Source organism: Meles meles, chromosome 13 (genome assembly GCF_922984935.1).
Source record: "Meles meles chromosome 13, mMelMel3.1 paternal haplotype, whole genome shotgun sequence".
In the NCBI taxonomy this organism is placed as follows: Eukaryota; Metazoa; Chordata; class Mammalia; order Carnivora; family Mustelidae; genus Meles; species Meles meles.
The window spans coordinates 44,159,552-44,173,989 of NC_060078.1; the positions used below are offsets into that span (position 1 = coordinate 44,159,552).

Here is a 14,438-nt window from a genome sequence, read left to right on the forward strand (position 1 = left end):
TTACAGAATAATTCTTGCATCGGAAATATGAGAGAAGAGGAAAAAAAGAGCAATCATAGGAATATATACAATAGACTGTCTTCCCCATGAGTTTTATAAATCATATTTGATGATTAAAGGATAAATTACAACACCAGCTAAGAAGCAAAACAATGATATTTATAAGTGAAGAAGGAGCCTACTTGTGATCTCTGTCTGTCAAATAAATAAATAAAATCTTTAAAAAAAGAAAAAAAAGTGAAGAAGGAAAAGCCATTTAAATGAAAGTCAGATTTCCAGACATCACTTGATGTGACAAAATGTTGATATGCGTAGACTCTGATAAGTCACATATGTTTATCATAACTCCCAGAGCAAACACACACAGATATAAGTACAAATGAAATTGAGGAAATCTAAAACTGAATCAGATTCATTAACTCTATCAGTATCAATATCCTCATTGTGTTACTGTACACAAGTATTATAAGGCGCCGCCACTGCGAGAAACTTAATAAAGGCTGTCCTGGATCTCTGGATTTTTCTCTATTATTTCTTACAAGGGATGGTGAATTATTGCTAATCTCTGAATAAAAGTTTAATTTAAAGAATATTCTGAAAAAAAAAAGAGAAATCAGAAGGTATCAACCTTTCCGAATACTGGAACATATTGTAAAATAGTACGAATCAAAACAGCAAGGTGTAGAACTGATCCAGAGAAGAGAAATAATGAGTGGCCTCAAAAAGTCAAAAAAAGCTCTTGGGGCTCAGACCTAGGTTGAGGCGACATGGCTAAACGCACCAAGAAGGTCGGAATACCCAACTTTTGTAGCAACATGGACGGGACTGGAAGACATTATGCTGAGCGAAATAAGTCAAGCAGAGAGAGTCAAGTATCATATGGTCTCACTTATTTGTGGAGCATAACAAATAACATGGAGGACATGGGGAGATGGAGAGGAGAGGGAGTTGAGGGAAACTGGAAGGGGAGATGAACCATGAGAGACTATAGACTCTGAAAAACAACCAGAGGGTTTTGAAGGGGCGGGGGAGCGGGGTGGTGGGAGGTTGAGGAACCAGGTGGTGGGTAATAGGGAGGGCACGTACTGTATGGAGCACTGGGTGTGATGCCAAAACAATGAACACTGTTATGCTGTAAATAAACAAATAAAAAAAAAAAAAAAAAAGAAGGTCGGAATCGTGGGCAAATGCAGGACCCGTTATGGTGCCTCCCTCAGGAAGATGGTGAAGAAGGTTGAGATAAGCCAGCACGCCAGGTACACTTGCTCCTTCTGTGGCAAAACCAAGATGAAAAGACGAGCTGTGGGGATCTGGCACTGTGGCTCCTGCATGAAAACCGTCGCTGGTGGCTCCTGGACCTACAACACCACTTCTCCCGTCACAGTAAAGTCTGCCATCAGAAGACTGAAGGAGTTGAAAGACCAGTAGAAGCGCCATCATTTGAAACATTGCTAGCTTATAACAAATGGGTTAATTTGTGTAACAAAATTATTTTGGCTTGTTAAATTTATTAATTAGATCTTTCAATTTATGTTGCATTAATTTTGCATTCTCAGAACACTTGGAAATTAAAAATCCTTCTAATTTTTGTTGGGGAAAAAAAAGTAAAAAAAAAAAATCAGTCAGTGTAACTTACCACATTTACAGGAGAAAGTTAAAATAGAAATTATATAATTATCTTGACAGTTGCAAAAGAACCTTTGACTGAATTAATATTCCTTTTTTTTAAAAGATTTTATTTATTTATTCAAGAGATCACAAACAGACAGAGAAGCAGGCAGAGAGAGAGGGGGAAGCAGGCTCCCCGCTGAGCAGAGAGCCGGACTTGGGGCTCGATCCCAGGACCCTGGGATCATGACCTGAGCCGAAGGCAGAGGCTTAACCCACTGAGCCACCCAGGTGCCTCTTAATACTCCTTTTTGACAAAACTGTTAGCAAAGCATGAACTCGGGAATTTTCTCAATATTAAAACAAGCGCATACCAAAAATATGTAGCAAACATAATGCAAAATTGTGCATTATAAAAAGGCTGTCCTCTGAGATCAAGAAAAGGACAAGAATGCCCACTATCACTACATTTATTCAACTTGAATTAAAGACCCTAAGTAGTGCAATAAGGAAAGAGAAAGGAATAAAAGGCATAAAAATGGGAAAGAAAAAATCAAACTCCCATTCTTCATATATGATATGACTATGTATGTAGAAAATCTTAAGAATCTACAGGTGAACTATTAGAATAAATCAGTGAATAGTTCACTAAAAGCAAGTTTAATATGCAAAACCAATAACAGTTCTATATACATACAACAAACAAGTAAAAAATATTTTGAATATATACTATTTGTAATATAATCACAAATAATAACGTATTGGGGGAAAAAATCAAACAAAAGTTACTCAAGATCTCTAAGTAAAAACCACAAAATTTCCTGTGAGCAACTGAAGAAGATCTAAATAAATTGAGGGGTATAGTATGTTCACACACTCAATGTTGGTAAGATGTTAATTCTCCCTAAATTGATCTGAAGTCCATGCAATCTCAATCAAAATTTCAGGGTTTCTTTGCAGAAAATAAAAATCGAATTTTAGAATGTATGAAGAAATTCAAAGGGCCAAGAATAGTCAAGTCTATCTTGAAAAAAAAGAGAAAGCTAGAGGACTTCCATTATCAGCACTCAAGAGCTATTATAAAACTATGATTGTTGGGGCACTTGGATTGCTCGGCCAGTTACATGTCCAACTCTTGATTTCAGCTCAGGTCAAGATCTCAGGATCATGGGATTGAGCCCCACATTGGGCTCAGTGCTGGGCATGGAGTCATGCTTAAGATTCTCTCCCTCTGCCTCCTCCACCCCTTCCCACCCTTGCTTGCATGCTCTCTCTCTCAAAAGCAAAACAAAACAAAAAGAAAAAACGTTGATTGTTAGAATGGTATGATACTGGTACACATACAAATGGCCAAATGAAATGGAAGAGGATGTCCAAAACCAGACCCACAACATACAGTTACCTGACCTCTGAGAAAGGGAGTATGATAAAGCAGTAGGGAAAAGAGTTTATTCTTTCAATAAATAGTATTGGGTCAATCAAATACCTATATTTTTTTAATGCATCTTGCCTCCAAACACACATTACACAGAGATCACTTCCAGATGTTATGCAGACACAAATGAGCAGTGTAAAACAAGAAAACATAGGATGACAGCTTCGTGTTCTTAAATAGGTACACACTTTTTTTAAACAGCACACCAAATTTAATAAACAAATAGATTTTTAAGTGGTAAATTGGATAAAATGAACTACATTAAAATTCAGGATTTCTGTTCATTAGAAGATGTCATTAAGAGCAAGAAAGATACAAGGCACAGTGTGTGAGAACAATGCCAATATATATATATATATATATACATATATTTGCGGAGGACATATATCTGGTTCACCTACAAATTACTAAGAAAAAGGCCAAAAGCCAAATTTTTTTTAAAAAGTCATTTAGACTTAAACAGGCACCTCACAAAGATCTCCAAATGACCAAGAAAAACATGAAAAGGAGCTCCACATCATTAACCATCATGGAAATGAAACCACCACAGTGAGAAACCATTACCCACCCACCAGTATGGCCAGCCTGTAAAAAGACTAACAACCCGTGTTAGTTCGCGGAGGGTCAGTGAAGCACAACCACAGCTTTTAGGAACCACCTCCAGGAATAAAACTGCTAACGAGCCCTTTAGATAAATGTTTGCGGGATCTGTTAATCATACGCATGCCTTCTGGCCTAGTAATTCCACTCTCAGGGATATACCCAACAGAAAGACATATATATGTCCCCCTAAAAGATGTATCTAAGAATGTTTGTAGCCATGTTATTGGTGAGAGACAAAATCTGCAAACAGCTCCAGTGCCTTCAACAACAGAATTCCTAAACCCAGCGTGAAATAGTCTTAGGAGGCATATTATACATCAACATATATTAATCATGTCTTTTTAGTTTCTGTATTTCTGAAGCTTTGCCACCTAGGGTCCTGCTAATCCTTGAAGAGAAACTGCTCCTCCCAGGGCTGACCAATACCCAGGGAACATAAATGACTCTCCCGCAGGAGTGCCTTTCATATGCAAACTAACCAATCCAGAGCCCGCCACCCCCCCACCCCCAACCACCTGCTTTATGGAGCTCTTCCACTCTGAGCTACTATTCCTCTGCCCGCATCCTTGGGGGAGATAGCTGACAACCAGGAGCAGCCCCTACACCCCAGAGCCCACTGACATTGTGTCAGTTCAAACTACCAATCCTGAGCCTGCTTCCTCTGCCTCACCTATTTGTTCCTGCAAGAACCACAATAAAAGCTCTTTCTCCTGCCTGCTCTGGGGCCTGACTCACTCTGGTGCTTCTCTTTGCAGCCCTGTGTGGTATGTGGGGCAAGCGCCCAACTCTTGGGAACTGTAACAAACTGTCTTTTCAGTGGTAGGCATCTCTCTGGATCTGTTGTCCTCACCATACCGGGATAATAATAAAACCTACATTTTAGAACACAGTAAGAATGAATGAACTAAAGTACATACAACAGTAATCATGAATATCACAAACATGATGTTGAGCAAAAGAAAGCAGATACAACAGTGTGTGTAGTGCGTGCATTAGAGGTCAACAGTGTTTCTGCTGGTGGGTGTCGTGACGGGAAGAGGGCACAGGGGTGACCCCTGGAGTCACTTATGATGCCTTGTTTCTCGATGTGGGTGTAGATTTGCATGGGTGGGTTCTCTTTTTGAAAATGCACTGTGAGGGGCGCCTGGGTGGCTCAGTGGGTTAATGCCTCTGCCTTCAGCTCAGGTCATGATCTAGGTGTCCTGGGGTGGAGCCCCTCATTGGACTCTCTGCTCAGCAGGGAGCGTGCTTCCCTTCCTCTCTCTATTCCTGCCTCTCTGCCTACTTGTGATCTCTGTCAAATAAATAAATAAAGTCTAAAAAAAAAATGAAAGAAAAGAAAATATAGGGGCGCCTGGGTGGCTCAGTGGATTAAGCCGCTGCCTTCGGCTCAGGTCATGATCTCAGGGTCCTGGGATCGAGCCCCACATCGGGCTCTCTGCTCGGCAGGGAGCCTGCTTCCTCCTCTCTCTCTGCCTGCCTCTCTGCCTACTTGTGATCTCTCTCTGTCAAATAAATCTTAAAAAAAAAAAAAAAAAAAGAAAAGAAAATATACCGATTTACTGACAGTTTAGGCACTTTTCTGTACAAGTGTTACATGTCAGTTTACATTAGAAAAACCACCAAGATTCAGCAGCAACTATATTCAGGATAAAATAGAGAGCATTCCAAAATGGGAAAGAATAAATTATCTGATGCCTCCTATAATAAGTTTAAAAATTAACAATAAAACAAACACTAGGCAGCAGGGAGACAGAAAGAAAAACAAATCAATTAATTACAGAAACATAAAATACAACAAAATTGATTAAGCAAATTAGACCTAGTTCTTTGAAAAAAATCAATAAAAAAAAAAACTTCTGTCTAGTCTAATCAAGCAATAAAGGGAGACAACACAAATACACAAGAGTAGCAATGAAAAGAGAAATATTTCAACGGACAGATACTTTGAAAATTTGCAAAAACGATACAGAGCTTTAGTCATGAATTTGAAAATGCCAGGGTTATACAAGATTTTCTATAAAGTAGATTACAAAAAATTACTCAAGGAAATGTAGAAACCAGGAAAGAGAATTTCCAAGATATCAAAGTAATAGCTCCAAGACCAACAACCAGCCCAGGCAATTTTACAAGTTAAATTATTTCCAACTTTCAAGAGCTCTGTCCCTACAAGTACAAAAGAATGAGTGATTCTCTATCCATGGTAAGCAGGGAGTACAAGCCTCATACAACTTGAACACAAGCATCCGAGAGGGAAGCTATAGGTCAATGTCACATATATGTAGGTGGAAAACCTCAACTGTCACAATAAAAAAGCAAAAGCATGGCTCCGTAAAAACGAGCAGCCAGGCTCAACTCCCAGGAAAGGTCTCCTCGTTTGTAAAAAGGAAGAAACGCACAGCAAGAGACGACCTTCTTCTCTCACTTGCTACTGTCTTTCTGGGTATGATGGCTAGAATCACCACAGCCATCCTGAAATTAGAAGAGAGCTCAGACTATGCCCTGAGCACAGCCAAGTAGGAAGATTAAAAAGACCCAAGCCTTTGATCTAAGCACAGAATTCTGCCTTGGCCAACTCTGGAACCATCCTAGCTCCAGACTTCTTTTCATGTGAGATAATAAGACTTCTTTATTGTTTAATCCACTCAAGATGAACATTCTGTTACTTGCAGATGAGTACATTTTAAAAGTGTACAAAGACTGATTAAATTTCAGTTGAGAGGGGAAAAAAAAGAAGAGTCTAAGAATGTTTTAAAAATCAATGGCGGATATGGGAAATTTAGCAGGGCATAGGGTAGAAGTGATGTTCAAGCCAACAGTGAAAGGGAAGATTCCTGGATAGTAGAAACCAATATTGAAAAACGTAAAAGCTAGGTCATCACGTCACAGTTCATCCCAAATCAGTCCCAAGGAGATGGCAGATTATACTGAAATAAAATCAAACCATAAAAATACTAGAAGAAAGTATGGATGAATAGTCTCTACTTTGTGAACTGGGTATGACTTTCTTAAAAAAAATACAAATACTAAATTGTTAGATGTCCCTGTGTGAAATTAGTTTCTTCAAAGGCAAACAATTTATGGGAACAAAATATCTGACACAGATAACTATCAATTCCCTTCTGAAAGACAGTTTATAGGAGGTGACAAGAAAAACTTCATCCCCAATATAAAAGAGCAAAGGACCTGAGATGTAATTTACAAAATGTGAAATATAACTGACCAATGACTGCATTTTTAAATGCACAATCCCATAAGAAATGCAAATTTTTCAACATTATGTTTCCATATTGCTACCAAAGTAGCAAAAATGTTTAATATAACACACAATGTTTTGAGCACAGGATGTAATAGAGACTTCCCTATACTACTGGTGGATATGCAAATTGTTATATCTTTCTATAATCAATTTGAAAAATGGGTGTCAACAATATAAAGAACTGTAAAAAAATTATTATCCTTGGTTTGGTAATTCACTTCTTAAAAAAATAGAAGGAAATATAGATAAAATAAAATTGTATATATTTTGGATGTTCATTACTACATTATTACATCATAATATGGTGTAAATGCAAAACATTCATCATATAGGAAGATAAACTAAGTTGGCTTCCTGTAAACTGAGTAATGTATTTCCATTAAAAATAAGAGTAAAGAATAAAAGAAGGAAAAGTGCTCCCAATACAGCATTAAGTGGAAAGTCAGGATATAAAAATGTATGCACAATAAGTAGCAATTTGATAAATAAACATATCACTTTCTCTACCCTCATGTACAGAGCAAGGGAAAAAAGAAACAAAAATAAAGAAAGAAGGAAGGTAAATGCACCAGAAATGCTAACAGTATTTATTCCTTGGTTCAGAGATTATGGCTGACTTTTATATTCTTCTTTTCATTTATCTATATTTTCTAATGGTTCTACCCTAAATGAGCATGTATTGATGCTATCTTCAAAATGAAGTGATAAACGTACTTAAAATGAAACACTTAATTGTATCTTTTCCTTATCCCTTTACCCAGAGGAAGCAGCAGGGTTTGTTTTGGTTCTCGGCTCTATCAAACGCAGTTCTGCACAAGGGTTCGGAACGGTTGACATTTTACTTGGGAAATATGCTGCAAGAATGCTAATCCACGAAGAGACTGAAGTTTATTTCTCTTCCGTGACTCACTGTGCACAGCTGGGAGCCTCTATCAGAGCTGCTTAATAGAGACACTGCACAATACTCCCGCTGGATTCTCCCAGCCCCACCACTGCCCACCTCCCCTCCTTCATTGCAAAATCTACCATGCAGCTCCGGGCACCAGCTGCTGGAGACCCCAGGTAAAGGATTCCTCCTGTGCTCTAAGTGGCAGCGCCTACTTCATCACCAGGGCTATCTTGTCTGCTGGCTGGTGCCTTTTCCACCTGGCCTCACAGCTTAGAACTTCTGAACCCTGAGAATGCGGGAAGATTTGTAAGACAGTGTAGCAGACCTGGGCAAGAATGTTAATGATGTACTTTCAAGCCCCGGGAGGGCCGGGGTCCTATGGCATGACAATCACTACATGATGAGCAATTATTGCTCTATGAATTATCAGCAACCACAAGGCCTTCCCAGGGACATGACATCAAGGAGGGCACTTGATTCCTGTCCAAAGCCAGCTTTCATGAAGAATGGAAATTGACAAAGACAGAAGAAGCATCTTAAACTGGTTAAAGGAGAATGAAGCCCTCCCACTTCTTGGTCGTGGCTGGAATGGGGAGGCCGAGCCAAGGGCCATGGTGGGACTTCAGCAGGCTCCAACAGGAATGGACTCTGAGGCCCTACTGCAGGCTCTGTAGGGGCAGGCAGAGTGGGGTGATAGGAGGATGGGGTGAAAAGTGGGCTGCCTGGAGTTGGGGTCATGGAACTGCATTGCCCTGAGCTCAGAAAGAAGGCTCCAGGCCCCACACATCACCCTCAGGAAATCTGCCTTCCAGCCCAGGCACAGATACATGCTTGTTGGTGCCACATAACTGAGTCATTCCGATCTCTGAGCCTCAGTTTGCCATGTGGAACTGCTCAGAAAACCACAGAAATACTGAGATGGGGGAGATGGTGCAGAAAGCCTCAGGACCCTCTACCCCAATTTCCCATCTATCTCAACCACTGCATGTTGGCTTCTACAACTGTTTAATGTGTCTGGGTTCCAATAAGATTCTGCTGGAACAGATTTTCCAGGACCAAAGAAAAGCTTGAAGACTCCAGACTAAATTCCTCAGTCTCTGGGTTGGAACTGGATTCTACTCTATCAGAAACAGTCCTGTTCTCTCACCACACCAGAGTGTTCTTTGCCCTAGAACACCAACACATAGAGCAAATTCATAGGCTTTCCCGATGCTTCCCACCACTCCCCGCCCCCTAATCCTGGCCAAGGAGACAGGCCACTCTCCACTAAGCCAGTAAATCAGGTGGATAGCGCCCATGGGAAATGAGGTTCAAAGGGCCTGTGGGCAGCTGGCAGTCTCCCCAGGGTGTCAGTGTAACAGGCACTCTTCATTGGTAGAAGGGAAAGAGTCTCCCACATCAGTATCACTAGGATAGAAAAGCGCAGATATCTTCAGTAATCATGTCATGGAAAAACGTTTCTGCAGGGCTGTAGCAGGTGTTATACTCCAGGCAACTCATGCTTGTGGGAAAGGAAAAACAAACAAACAAACAAACAAACAAAAGAAAGAAAGCAAAACGACAACCATGTTTTCCTTCTTCCTTTAATCACACCAAAACAGTCCTAAAAACAAAATTTCATCAGAGGCCACGTTCCCAGCACACTCTCCCACTGGGTCTTTATAGAGAGTGGCTACGTGCTCCCATGCGTGAAGGCGGAGTGGGCACTGCGCAGGCACACAGAGCCTCCCTCCTGTCTCTGGCCTCAGGCTTCGGTAGTGGGGTTCAGGGCACTTCAAGGTGGAAGGCCACATTCTAAGCCTGCCTCCATGTCTCTGCTTTTACACAGTCCGAAGTAGAGGTACACACCCTGCAGTAGGGGTACAGCTCTGCCTGGCAGAAGCTGATGGCCTGCACCACACAGGACAGCACTCACTGCCAAGAGTGGCATCGGGGTCATCATACCGACGGACCCCTTGATTCAACCAGGAGGCTCGCAGTATCTGCACCTCCCATCTGAGAAAATGAAGGTTCGGGGAAGGGAAGTGGCTGCAAAATCTCAGGAGAGGCAGGAGTGACACAAAATCCCCCAATCAGTGAGGCAACAGACTTGTAAGGCACCATTGCTTACAAGTAGGAGCTCCACAGTTCCTGCTCTGCTCCCTTCTGTCCACTGCAAATCAGCTTTCCATGCCCCCACCTTCGGAAACCTCCATCCAGGGGGCTTCCAACAATCCCACCCCAGCTCATGTTATCCACTAAGGACATTTGCCTAGGTAAGGCCATGGGACTCCCCTTCACAGATTTCTGTCTGAGCACAGAGAAAACCGAGAAGAAATTTGTGGAGCTCTGATGGTAACAAGCACACACCTCCAGGACAAATGTCAGGCCAAGTCCTGTGGGAGCTTGACGTGACTATGCAGCAAAGCCTGCCCCCCGTGAGGCTGCCTGATGACCACCCGTACCAGGCAGCTCCAAGCAGAACACAGAGATGATTGATATTTTGCCTGGACTTACACAGCGGGCTGGTGACATAGACCTTTGATCTTGCCATCCAGCACTCCCTCAACAAGAATGCACTTCCTGGATGAGATAATTGAATTAGCATTTGTCCCGCACCCTGCAGCTCGAGGCAATCACCTATTCCTTCCACCCCCTGAAGGGGCTGAGTAATCCACGGTCTCTTGATGCCACTTCATCTAAAACGTCTGGGTGACTCACCCCTCCCTGCCATTCCCCCAAGAGTATATTTACTTTAAGAAAACATCCATTTGCTCCCTAATTTAAACAATTCCTCTTGGTTTAAATCTTAAGCTACTTGCTTTTTGTTTTTGTGTGCCTGTGTTTGTTTGCTGTAGTTGTTTTTAATCTTATATATACATATGTAAACTTATACCTACATAGACATATATATACATATGTCTACATATAGAATAAAGAGAGATTATAAGAGGCCACATAATATATAATATACAGAAGTTATATTATATATGCCTATTATATATATATAATAGAGAGAGATTAGGAAATGCACATATATCAAGACCTAGATCATCTCTGTAGAAAACCCCTGACCCTGCTCCAGCATGACAGCATCTAGCAATCTGCCCAGTCAGCTCCTTTCACCATTCAGAAGTGGGTGTGGCCAGAGAGATCCTATTGGGGGACAGTCATCAGAGGTGCCCCTGCCTCCTTAGCATGAATGATCTTTGCACTGCCCTTGTGTGCTTCAGCATCCTAACCCTGCCCTCAAAGTCGGGTGCTCACCCTAAACTTTACTTTTAGGTCACCCCAATTTCCCGGCCCTATCCTTCACAGCCCCATCTTCCACCGGGACCGTATAGCTCAGTCCTGCTTTCAAAGGCCGCCCTAGACCTGTGACACTGTGTCCCAACTCCCTCACCTGGCTTTATCCCGAAGCCTCCCAGACCTTGCTTGATTGCACCATGGGCCTGAATAACAAATATTTGCTATGGTAAATCCTATTCCCTGCTTTCCAGATAACTTCTCCTCAACAGAGATAAGCTGCCAGGCAGACAGATAACAACTGGGATATGCAGTTATTAAGGTCAGATTTTAAAATGACAAAAGGATACGCTTTAAAATAAAGCCCACTTGAAAATCAGCTTCCCTTCTAACTCAATTACATTCAGGCCTCCTGCACTCCGAAGCTCCTTACACAGAGAGATTCCAGCTCCTATTGGCTTCGGGGTATTGGATGAGCATTGCCATGGCAACAGGGAAGGCCCAGACACCTGAAACAGGAAGTGGAGGACACAGTGCCTCTTGCCCTCTCAGGCACCTGGAGTGGTCAGCGGGTGGGGGGGGGGGGCCTAGCAGGCGGGGACCCCCACCGACAAGATTCTCACCTACTGTGGGACATTGTTGTTGGAGCTGAGCTGAAAGAAGGGGGTTGGGGGCAGCAAGGGAGCCAGCAGGCAGGGCCTGAGTGTCTCTAGCCTCTGAGGATCACTGGGGGATGAAAGCAAGCACGGTGGCAAATGTGACTAGTTGCCTCGGCAGGTAGCTACACTCTGCAATCCCTTTGGTATCAGGGTGACTAAAGTGGCTTCCTGATTCTCATTGCTCCTTACCAGGTGGGAGTCCCAACACAAGCTGATTTCTGTTGTGGTCCTGAACAACAAAGACCAATGCTGACCCCCCATTCCTGGTCCCCCATCAAACTTCCCAGCTTTGGGCATCCCTAAGAGACATCACGAGGGCTCCCTGATGCCCTTGACATTGCACATCCCACCTCGGCCCTCCGGGGTATTACACCATAGTTGCCAACACCCTTTACGATGCCACAAACTAACCTCCAAAACATCACCCAACCTGGCGTGGCATCACAACCAATTATTCAACCTCCCATTATTTATAGGACCAACCAGTGACTCCACCTTCTGTCGTAAAATAAGCTGAAGCTCCCCAACTCTCACATCCCACATGGACCCCCGGCCATACCAGTCCCTCTGTGGGAAACTGGTCTTCTTCCCATGTGATAAAGGATGACCACCCCAAGCACATTCGCCAGCCCTCACACCCTCGGCCACTCCACACATGCATCCTTCTACCTGCTCCTCAAGGAGTATAGCCAAAGAAGTCTGTCACCCAGATTTGCAACCTATCAAGAGCGTGTTAGCATTTCCTGCCTCTCCACTGCCCAGCCAATGCCCAAAGCCAGGCTAGAGGCCTCTTTGTTAAAGGTTTATCCTGCCCCAGTAAGAGTTCACTGTGTCCTTCTTCTCTTGGGCACTGATTAGTAGAGATGCCCTCCTTTAAATTGTATAGAAATGCATGTGTATGAGTGTGTCTGTGTGTGATAATAGTAGCCCATGCCTGAGTGTATGGCAATCAGTTAATGCCCCAACAAACACATGCGCCTTCTGTGTGGGCCATTCCTGGGAATGCATCTAAGCCAGCTGCATGACCGAGCCTTGCAACCCCACCATCCATTCCACACAGGCTCAAAGTGACCAAATCTGGGGTTCTTGGATAACTGTTCCAATACCTTCCTTGCTATCCTCCCTTTAACTTTGGGGGTTCCAACTCTGGGCAAAGGCTGCCTCCTCCACCCCCAAGTCTTCAGTCCTGAAAATCCTTCATAGGAAGAGAGAGGAAGAGGCAAAGTATTACTGGAAAGAGACCCAGGTCTGCCACTCTCATTAGCACCAAATAAAACAGCCAAACCCCACCCTGAGCTATACAGCTTGTCTACCTCTCCCTTCTCCCCCCAACTAGGCTCCACCCTTCCCTGCTTCTCACCCTCCTTGTGGTTCATTTTTCTGTTCATGGCTTTGTCTCGCTCTTAGATCTAGGGGACACTGGCTGTAACCTCAGACTCCTGCCTCAGCCACAGTTACACCTGTCCCACAGTTGGGCTGATCTCAGCCACTCGGGGAAAACACTACACCCCTTCCAGTCTCAGCCTAGGCCTGCTTGGTTGGCTGCCCAAGGCTAAATAGCAGGACCAGGTGGTGCCCCCTGCTGTACTCAGAGACTGAATCAGTAGAACTTCCTGACTGAAAAACTCTCTGAGCCTTCTCCACACTGTGCCCCATAAACACCAACATAAATGGTAGCATTGTCAGAGAGAGACAGGAAGAGGGGACATTGGTGGTGGTTAACACCTGCTCCTAACACAGAGCCAGGGGCACCACTGCAGGAAAAGAGGCAGGTGGGGGCCCTAAGACTTACCTTACGCATGTCTTTGCCAAAGGTCTCACTGTAGGTTGTGCCGAGGATTTCAAACTGGACGTAGGGATTCGAACTGTCCTCCCGAAACTCCATCACCCCCGTGAGACCAGTGATGTGGCCCTGCAGAAGAGAAGGAAAGCTCACTGAGGAGAATCTAGGATGGAATCCCCATGACAAGGAGAAAGAGGAAGTCCCCACGAATGGGATGATCAAGGTCTTGAGGACGCACTGGACAGGCTGTAATGAGGACAAGGCTGCTATCAGTTCTACAGCCCCAGAGTAAGATCAACACTTCCCAGACGTCTGCTCACAAGGGAAATTTTGAAGGCTTGTACTTGATATTCATATGGGCAGTATGATAAGAGCACCTGCTCCTTCCCACGTATCATGCTAGCCATGAGATCAAAGGATGACAGCTTTGTTTCTACCCTCCTAGAGCTCACAGTCTTCCCTTGCCATCTGCACCAGGAGTCACCTTAGCCTGAGCCAAGGGGGTGGGGGTCAAAGGTCAACAGAGCCACATCAGACATAAGGCGGTAAGTTACAGAGCAGCAAGCCTATGCTCTGAAGGCCAATACTAGCTCAAGTCCTGGCTTTGCTGCTTGTGCCACCTTGGGCAAGCCATCTCCCATCATCTCCAGCCTGGAGTTAATAAGTTCCGCATCACAGAGCCTGCAAGGTTTGAAGGATGCAATGTGTATGAATCACGGTGTCCAGCACAGATGGGACGTGGTGGGTGTGGAAGTCCTGCCCTTCTCTCTGGCCATGCACTGCTCCATAGAGCAGGTGGCAGAGAGGCCGAGGGAGGCTGTGGTGAGTTCCCTTTCTCTTCAAGCCTAGGGTGGGGGTGTCATCCAGCCTCGATCTCCCATAGACTGTGAGCCGGGGGAGTCCCAGAGCCTGAGCTGGCCAGAGAGGTGCCCCAGCTCTGGCTCAGGCTGCAGTAAATTCAACCAACACAGAATATG

The 14,438-nt window shown here is 43.8% G+C and overlaps 2 protein-coding genes across 3 annotated transcripts in view; one reads left to right on the forward strand and one right to left on the reverse strand.

Annotated features, from left to right (window-relative positions):
- Positions 1 to 14,438, reverse strand: part of GRID1 (glutamate ionotropic receptor delta type subunit 1) — a 705,186-nt gene that overhangs the window by 204,745 nt on the left and 486,003 nt on the right. For both annotated transcript variants that reach the window (XM_046026168.1, XM_046026169.1), the window contains exon 8: positions 13,471 to 13,590. In XM_046026168.1, the coding sequence (XP_045882124.1) occupies positions 13,471 to 13,590 (120 nt within the window). The remainder of the gene's footprint in view (positions 1 to 13,470; positions 13,591 to 14,438) is intronic.
- LOC123954864 (60S ribosomal protein L37a-like) lies at positions 753 to 1,430 on the forward strand. Its single transcript, XM_046026170.1, has 2 exons — positions 753 to 788; positions 1,171 to 1,430. Exons 1-2 carry the CDS (start codon positions 768 to 770, stop codon positions 1,426 to 1,428), a joined length of 279 nt encoding a protein of 92 aa, XP_045882126.1. The 5' UTR covers positions 753 to 767; the 3' UTR covers positions 1,429 to 1,430.

What these genes read in the sequence shown, in the direction of transcription:
- LOC123954864 (XM_046026170.1), top strand. Translation starts at nt 768, where the DNA reads ATGGCTAAACGCACCAAGAAG. An exon ending in TGGCTAAACGCACCAAGAAG is followed by an intron (nt 789 to 1,170) that starts GTCGGAATACCC and finishes AAAAAAAAGAAG; the next exon opens with GTCGGAATCGTGGGCAAATG.